The sequence below is a fragment of the Physella acuta genome, unplaced genomic scaffold (genome assembly GCF_028476545.2).
Source record: "Physella acuta isolate Inbredline_101_S28 unplaced genomic scaffold, ASM2847654v3 ptg000579l, whole genome shotgun sequence".
In the NCBI taxonomy this organism is placed as follows: domain Eukaryota; kingdom Metazoa; phylum Mollusca; class Gastropoda; family Physidae; genus Physella; species Physella acuta.
This window is the reverse complement of record NW_026732098.1, coordinates 1,144,764-1,153,341: the sequence shown is the minus strand read 5'-3', so window position 1 is coordinate 1,153,341 and position 8,578 is coordinate 1,144,764. Positions and strand designations below refer to the sequence as shown.

General features: G+C 48.1%; 1 protein-coding gene across 1 annotated transcript in view; it reads left to right on the top strand.

Moving 5' to 3' along the window:
* The first annotated feature begins 358 nt into the window (after window positions 1-358).
* LOC131947021 (myosin-11-like) overlaps window positions 359-8,578 on the top strand; it is a 31,806-nt gene continuing 23,586 nt past the window's right edge. The window contains exons 1-3 of the mRNA XM_059308104.1: window positions 359-406; window positions 733-961; window positions 1,202-1,285. Coding sequence (XP_059164087.1) covers window positions 359-406; window positions 733-961; window positions 1,202-1,285 — 361 coding nt within the window. The remainder of the gene's footprint in view (window positions 407-732; window positions 962-1,201; window positions 1,286-8,578) is intronic.

Sequence of the window (8,578 nt, the reverse complement as noted above, 5' to 3'; positions counted from 1 at the left end):
ATTTTAGAATTGACATTAACGCTTGATTTTATGTTATCAGAGCTTCTCTTGTCGTGTTCTCTTTGCAGATAGTCAAGAACAAAATGGAGGAGGTTTATTTTACGCAGGAATTTCTATGTCGAATCCAACCTTTTTTGCATGATTTGTTTGAGCGCTTCATCAAACCTGAGAATGTTCTCCACGTCTTTCAAAAATACGACCTTAATGTTCTGACCAGCAATGACCTTGTACGTTCATGCAACTCATATTTCAAAGACGTAATTAATGAAACTATTTAATTGAAGTAGTTTAAATGTTTCTCTATCTTCCAACCTACTGCTCGGGTACCGCTTTTAAAAAAAAAATACCATCTATCCCCATGGTAGTCCCTCCACTACCCCTGGGTAGTCCCTCCACTGTCCCCAGGGTAGTCACTCCACTATTTCTGGGTAGTCCCTCCACTATCCCCTGGGTAGTCCCTCCACTGTCCCCAGGGTAGTCAGACTTTTACCTGATATTCTTCAGCTGCGAGTCTCCTCGGAATTCCCTTTTCCCTTGCAGCCAACAAGAACCACTCCCGGCATTTCATCTGGTTTTATCCTTTTGTCCCCCATACAGTGCCATGTTTTTTTTATTTCTCATTGTAATCTTTCATTGGTGCTTGGCCCGTGTATGCCCCCCGTATTCCCCTAATCTTGAAATGACCCACATTAACATAACACATTATAGCCCTTTAGTGCCATTTCCTTGCAGGCCTATATCAAGGCAGAGAACAACTCCAAAGGTGAAATTCAGGCAAGCCTCTTGTTGTGTAGTAGACTTCTGCTCTACAAGGGCTGGTACAAGTGCCTGATTCAAACTCTCAAAGACCCAGGGGTCAAACTGAGCCATGTGGCACAACTTATTGAAAACAAAGTCAAGGAACTGAGTGGCTCATTGCAAACAGGACAAGCCATGGAACCCGAGAAAACTTTAATCATTTGTAAGTATGGATGGCAACACAGCTGTCATACAGGCTAGGTTTGATTCAGTGAAAGCTAACCGTTGGTTACTCTCTACATGACGCCTGTATTAAATAAGTCGATACATTTTTAGTCAGTTGTCACATTTTTAAAAATAGGCTATGTAAGTTTACCTGTAAAATGTTAAGAATTAAACAAAAAAAATAATGTTTCATGCATAATAAAGCAGTTTTATTTTGTTTGTAAATCAAACAAAACAGTAAAGCTTCAAGATGAGAAGAGTGGACTTCAACAAAATGTGACGGTCATGGAGAAAGGAATGCTAGAACTGAAGGAGGAAAACGGTAGAGTGTGGTAGAGTGTGGTAGAGTGCGGTAGAGTGTGGTAGATGGGTAGAGTGTGGTAGAGTGTTGGTAGAGTGTGGTAGAGTGTGGTAGAGTGTGGCAGAGTGCGGTAGAGTGTGGTAGAGTGTGGTAGAGTGTGGTAGAGTGTGGTAGAGTGTGTTAGAGTGTGTTAGAGTTTGGTAGAGTGTGGTAGAGTGTGGTAGAGTGTGGTAGAGTGTGGTAGAGTGTGTTAGAGTGTGTTAGAGTTTGGTAGAGTGTGGTAGAGTGTGGTAGAGTGTGGTAGAGTGTGGTAGAGTGTGGTAGAGTTTGGTAGAGTGTGGTAGAGTGTGGTAGAGTGGGGTAGAGTGTGGTAGATAGGTAGAGTGTGGTAGAGTCTGGTAGAGTGTGGTAGAGTGTGGTAGAGTGTGGTAGAGTGTGGTAGAGTGTGGTAGAGTGTGGTAGAATGTGGTAGAGTGTGGCAGAGTGTGGTAAAGTGTGGTAGAATGTGGGAGATGTGTGGTAGAGTGTGGTAGAGTGTGGTAAAGTGTGGTGGAGTGTGGTAAAGTGTGGTAGAATGTGGTAGAGTGTGGTAAAGTGTGGTAGAATGTGGTAGAGTGTGGTAGATGGGTAGAGTGTGGTAGAGTGTGTTAGAGTTTGGTAGAGTGTGGGAGGGTGTGGGTAGAGTGTGGTAGAGTGTGGTAGAGTGTGGTAGAGTGTGGTAGAGTGTGGGTAGAGTGTGGTAGAGTGTGGTAGTGTGTGGTAGAGTGTGGTAGAGTGTGGTAGAGTGTGGGTAGAGTGTGGTAGAGTGTGGGAGGGTGTGGGTAGAGTGTGGTAGAGTGTGGGAGGGTGTGGGTAGAGTGTGGTAGAGTGTGGTAGAGTGTGGTAGAGTGTGGTAGAGTGTGGTAGAGTGTGGTAGAGTGTGGGAGGGTGTGGGTAGAGTGTGGTAGAGTGTGGTAGAGTGTGATAGAGTGTGGTAGAGTGTGGTAGAGTGTGGTAGAGTGTGGTAGAGTGTGGGAGGGTGTGGGTAGAGTGTGGTAGAGTGTGGTAGAGTGTGATAGAGTGTGGTAGAGTGTGGTAGAGTGTGGTAGAGTGTGGTAGAGTGTGGTAGAGTGTGGTAGAGTGTGGTAGAGTGTGGTAGAGTGTGGTAGAGTGTGGGAGGGTGTGGGTAGAGTGTGGTAGAGTGTGGTAGAGTGTGATAGAGTGTGGTAGAGTGTGGTAGAGTGTGGTAGAGTGTGGTAGAGTGTGGTAGAGTGTGGGAGGGTGTGGGTAGAGTGTGGTAGAGTGTGGTAGAGTGTGGTAGAGTGTGGTAGAGTGTGGGAGGGTGTGGGTAGAGTGTGGTAGAGTGTGGTAGAGTGTGATAGAGTGTGGTAGAGTGTGGTAGAGTGTGTTAGAGTTTGGTAGAGTGTGGTAGAGTGTGGTAGAGTGTGGTAAAGTGTGGTAGAATGTGGTAGAGTGTGGTAAAGTGTGGTAGAGTGTGGTAGAGTGTGGTAGAGTGTGGTAGAGTGTGGTAGAGTGTGGGTAGAGTGTGGTAGAGTGTGGGAGGGTGTGGTAGAGTGTGATAGAGTGTGGTAGAGTGTGGTAGAGTGTGGTAGAGTGTGGTAGAGTGTGGTAGAGTGTGGCAGATGGGTAGAGTGTGGTAGAGTGTGGTAGAGTGTGGTAGATGGGTAGAGTGTGGTAGAGTTTGGTAGAGTGTGGTAGAGTGTGGTAGAGTGTGGTAGAGTGTGATAGAAAGTTGTTAGAGTGTGGTAGAGTGTGGTAGAGTGTGGTAGATGGGTAGAGTGTGGTAGAGTGTGGTAGAGTGTGGTAGATGGGTAGAGTGTGGTAGAGTAAGGTAGAGTGTGGTAGATGGGTAGAGTGTGGTAGAGTTTGGTAGAGTGTGGTAGAGTGTGGTAGAGTGTGGTAGAGTGTGGTAGAGTGTGGTAGAGTGTGGTAGAGTGCGGTAGAGTTTGGTAGAGTGTGGTAGAGTGTGGTAGAGTGGGGTAGAGTGTGGTAGATAGGTAGAGTGTGGTAGAGTCTGGTAGAGTGTGGTAGAGTGTGGTAGAGTGTGTTAGAGTGTGGTAGAGTGTGGTAGAGTGTGGTAGAGTGTGGTAGAGTGTGGTAGAGTGTGGGTAGAGTGTGGTAGAGTGTGGGAGGGTGTGGTAGAGTGTGATAGAGTGTGGTAGAGTTTGGTAGAGTGTGGTAGAGTGTGGTAGAGTGTGGTAGAGTGTGGTAGAGTGTGGGAGGGTGTGGTAGAGTGTGGTAGAGTGTGGTAGAGTGTGGGAGGGTGTGGTAGAGTGTGGTAGAGTGTGGTAGAGTTTGGTAGAGTGTGGTAGAGTGTGGTAGAGTGTGGTAGAGTGTGGTAGAGTGTGGTAGAGTGTGGTAGAGTGTGGTAGAGTGTGGTAGATGGGTAGAGTGTGGTAGAGTGTGGTAGATGGGTAGAGTGTGATAGAGTGTGGTAGAGTGTGGTAGAGTGTGGTAGAGTGTGATAGAGTGTGGTAGAGTGTGGTAGAGTGTGGTAGAGTGTGGTAGAGTGTGGTAGAGTTTGGTAGAGTGTGGTAGAGTGTGGTAGAGTGTGGTAGATGGGTAGAGTGTGGTAGAGTGTGGTAGAGTGTGGTAGATGGGTAGAGTGTGGTAGAGTTTGGTAGAGTGTGGTAGAGTGTGGTAGAGTGTGGTAGAGTGTGGTAGAGTGTGGTAGAGTGTGGTAGAGTGTGGGTAGAGTGTGGTAGAGTGTGGGAGGGTGTGGTAGAGTGTGATAGAGTGTGGTAGAGTGTGGTAGAGTGTGGTAGAGTGTGGTAGAGTGTGGGAGGGTGTGGTAGAGTGTGGTAGAGTGTGGTAGAGTGTGGTAGATGGGTAGAGTGTGGTAGAGTGTGGTAGAGTGTGGTAGATGGGTAGAGTGTGGTAGAGTTTGGTAGAGTGTGGTAGAGTGTGGTAGAGTGTGGTAGAGTGTGGTAGAGTGTGGTAGAGTGTGGTAGAGTGTGGTAGAGTGTGATAGATTGTGGTAGAGTGTGGTAGATGGGTAGAGTGTGGTAGAGTGTGGTAGAGTGTGGTAGAGTGTGGTAGAGTGTGGTAGAGTGTGGTAGAGTGTGGTAGAGTGTGGTAGATGGGTAGAGTGTGGTAGAGTGTGGTAGAGTGTGGTAGAGTGTGGTAGATGGGTAGAGTGTGGTAGAGTGTGGTAGAGTGTGGTAGAGTGTGGTAGAGTGTGGTAGAGTGTGGTAGAGTGTGGTAGAGTGTGGTAGAGTGTGGTAGAGTGTGGTAGAGTGTGGTAGAGTTTGGTAGAGTGTGGTAGAGTGTGGTAGAGTGTGGTAGAGTGTGGTAGAGTGTGGTAGAGTGTGGTAGATGTGGTAGAGTGTGGTAGAGTGTGGTAGAGTGTGGTAGAGTGTGGTAGAGTGTGGTAGATGGGTAGAGTGTGGTAGAGTGTGGGTAGAGTGTGGTAGAGTGTGGTAGAGTGTGGTAGATGGGTAGAGTGTGGTAGAGTGTGTTAGAGTGTGGTAGAGTGTGGGTAGAGTGTGGTAGAGTGTGGTAGACTGGTGGTAGTGTGGTAGAGTGTGATAGAGTGTTTTAGTGTGTGGTAGAGTGTGGGAGAGTGTGGGAGAGTGTGGGAGAGTGTGGTAGATGGGTAGAGTGTGGTAGAGTGTGATAGAGTGTGTTAGAGTGTGTTAGAGTTTGGTAGAGTGTGGTAGAGTGTGGTAGAGTGTGTTAGAGTGTGTTAGAGTTTGGTAGAGTGTGGTAGAGTGTGGGAGGGTGTGGGTAGAGTGTGGTAGAGTGTGTTAGAGTTTGGTAGAGTGTGGTAGAGTGTGGTAGAGTGTGGTAAAGTGTGGTAGAATGTGGTAGAGTGTGGTAAAGTGTGGTAGAGTGTGGTAGAGTGTGGTAGAGTGTGGTAGAGTGTGGTAGAGTGTGGTAGAGTGTGGGTAGAGTGTGGTAGAGTGTGGTAGAGTGTGGTAGAGTGTGATAGAGTGTGGTAGAGTGTGGTAGAGTGTGGTAGAGTGTGGTAGAGTGTGGTAGAGTGTGGCAGATGGGTAGAGTGTGGTAGAGTGTGGTAGCGTGTGGTAGATGGGTAGAGTGTGGTAGAGTTTGGTAGAGTGTGGTAGAGTGTGGTAGAGTGTGATAGAGTGTGGTAGATGGGTAGAGTGTGGTAGAGTGTGGTAGAGTGTGGTAGATGGGTAGAGTGTGGTAGAGTGTGGTAGAGTGTGGTAGATGGGTAGAGTGTGGTAGAGTGTGGTAGAGTGTGGTAGATGGGTAGAGTGTGGTAGAGTGTGATAGAGTGTGGTAGAGTGTGGTAGAGTGTGGTAGAGTGTGGTAGAGTGTGGTAGAGTGTGGCAGATGGGTAGAGTGTGGTAGAGTGTGGTAGAGTGTGGTAGATGGGTAGAGTGTGGTAGAGTTTGGTAGAGTGTGGTAGAGTGTGGTAGAGTGTGATAGAGTGTGGTAGATGGGTAGAGTGTGGTAGAGTGTGGTAGAGTGTGGTAGATGGGTAGAGTGTGGTAGAGTGTGGTAGAGTGTGGTAGAGTGTGGTAGAGTGTGGTAGAGTGTGGTAGAGTTTGGTAGAGTGTGGTAGAGTGTGGTAGAGTGTGGTAGATGGGTAGAGTGTGGTAGAGTGTGGTAGAGTGTGGTAGATGGGTAGAGTGTGGTAGAGTTTGGTAGAGTGTGGTAGAGTGTGGTAGAGTGTGGTAGAGTGTGGTAGAGTGTGGTAGAGTGTGGTAGAGTGTGGGTAGAGTGTGGTAGAGTGTGGGAGGGTGTGGTAGAGTGTGATAGAGTGTGGTAGAGTGTAGTAGAGTGTGGTAGAGTGTGGTAGAGTGTGGGAGGGTGTGGTAGAGTGTGGTAGAGTGTGGTAGAGTGTGGTAGATGGGTAGAGTGTGGTAGAGTGTGGTAGAGTGTGGTAGATGGGTAGAGTGTGGTAGAGTTTGGTAGAGTGTGGTAGAGTGTGGTAGAGTGTGGTAGAGTGTGGTAGAGTGTGGTAGAGTGTGGTAGAGTGTGGTAGAGTGTGATAGATTGTGGTAGAGTGTGGTAGATGGGTAGAGTGTGGTAGAGTGTGGTAGAGTGTGGTAGAGTGTGGTAGAGTGTGGTAGAGTGTGGTAGAGTGTGGTAGAGTGTGGTAGATGGGTAGAGTGTGGTAGAGTGTGGTAGAGTGTGGTAGATGGGTAGAGTGTGGTAGAGTGTGGTAGAGTGTGGTAGAGTGTGGTAGAGTGTGGTAGAGTGTGGTAGAGTGTGGTAGAGTGTGGTAGAGTGTGGTAGAGTTTGGTAGAGTGTGGTAGAGTGTGGTAGAGTGTGGTAGAGTGTGGTAGAGTGTGGTAGAGTGTGGTAGAGTGTGGTAGAGTGTGGTAGAGTGTGGTAGATGGGTAGAGTGTGGTAGAGTGTGGGTAGAGTGTGGTAGAGTGTGGTAGAGTGTGGTAGATGGGTAGAGTGTGGTAGAGTTTGGTAGAGTGTGGTAGAGTGTGGGTAGAGTGTGGTAGAGTGTGGTAGACTGGTGGTAGTGTGGTAGAGTGTGATAGAGTGTTTTAGTGTGTGGTAGAGTGTGGGAGAGTGTGGGAGAGTGTGGGAGAGTGTGGTAGATGGGTAGAGTGTGGTAGAGTGTGATAGAGTGTGTTAGAGTGTGTTAGAGTTTGGTAGAGTGTGGTAGAGTGTGGTAGAGTGTGTTAGAGTGTGTTAGAGTTTGGTAGAGTGTGGTAGAGTGTGGGAGGGTGTGGGTAGAGTGTGGTAGAGTGTGTTAGAGTTTGGTAGAGTGTGGTAGAGTGTGGTAGAGTGTGGTAAAGTGTGGTAGAATGTGGTAGAGTGTGGTAAAGTGTGGTAGAGTGTGGTAGAGTGTGGTAGAGTGTGGTAGAGTGTGGTAGAGTGTGGGTAGAGTGTGGTAGAGTGTGGTAGAGTGTGGTAGAGTGTGATAGAGTGTGGTAGAGTGTGGTAGAGTGTGGTAGAGTGTGGTAGAGTGTGGTAGAGTGTGGCAGATGGGTAGAGTGTGGTAGAGTGTGGTAGCGTGTGGTAGATGGGTAGAGTGTGGTAGAGTTTGGTAGAGTGTGGTAGAGTGTGGTAGAGTGTGATAGAGTGTGGTAGATGGGTAGAGTGTGGTAGAGTGTGGTAGAGTGTGGTAGATGGGTAGAGTGTGGTAGAGTGTGGTAGAGTGTGGTAGATGGGTAGAGTGTGGTAGAGTGTGGTAGAGTGTGGTAGATGGGTAGAGTGTGGTAGAGTGTGATAGAGTGTGGTAGAGTGTGGTAGAGTGTGGTAGAGTGTGGTAGAGTGTGGTAGAGTGTGGCAGATGGGTAGAGTGTGGTAGAGTGTGGTAGAGTGTGGTAGATGGGTAGAGTGTGGTAGAGTTTGGTAGAGTGTGGTAGAGTGTGGTAGAGTGTGATAGAGTGTGGTAGATGGGTAGAGTGTGGTAGAGTGTGGTAGAGTGTGGTAGATGGGTAGAGTGTGGTAGAGTGTGGTAGAGTGTGGTAGATGGGTAGAGTGTGGTAGAGTTTGGTAGAGTGTGGTAGAGTGTGGTAGAGTGTGGTAGAGTGTGGTAGAGTGTGGTAGAGTGTGGTAGAGTGCGGTAGAGTTTGGTAGAGTGTGGTAGAGTGTGGTAGAGTGGGGTAGAGTGTGGTAGATAGGTAGAGTGTGGTAGAGTCTGGTAGAGTGTGGTAGAGTGTGGTAGAGTGTGTTAGAGTGTGGTAGAGTGTGGTAGAGTGTGGTAGAGTGTGGTAGAGTGTGGTAGAGTGTGGGTAGAGTGTGGTAGAGTGTGGTAGAGTGTGGTAGAAGGGTAGAGTGTGGTAGAGTTTGGTAGAGTGTGGTAGAGTGTGGTAGAGTGTGGTAGAGTGTGGTAGAGTGTGGTAGAGTGTGGTAGAGTGTGGGTAGAGTGTGGTAGAGTGTGGGAGGGTGTGGTAGAGTGTGATAGAGTGTGGTAGAGTGTGGTAGAGTGTGGTAGAGTGTGGTAGAGTGTGATAGAGTGTGGTAGAGTGTGGTAGATGGGTAGAGTGTGGTAGAGTGTGGTAGAGTGTGGTAGATGGGTAGAGTGTGGTAGAGTGTGGTAGAGTGTGGTAGATGGGTAGAGTGTGGTAGAGTGTGGTAGAGTGTGGTAGATGGGTAGAGTGTGGTAGAGTGTGGTAGAGTGTGGTAGAGTGTGGTAGAGTGTGGTAGAGTGTGGTAGATGGGTAGAGTTTGGTAGAGTGTGGTAGAGTGTGGTAGATGTGGTAGAGTGTGGTAGAGTGTGGTAGAGTGTGGTAGAGTGTGGTAGAGTGTGGTAGAGTGTGGTAGAGTGTGGTAGAGTGTGGTAGAGTGTGGTAGAGTGTGGTAGAGTGTGGTAGAGTGTGGTAGAGTGTGGTAGAGTGTGGTAGAGTGTGGTAGAGTGGGTAGAGTGTGATAGAGTGT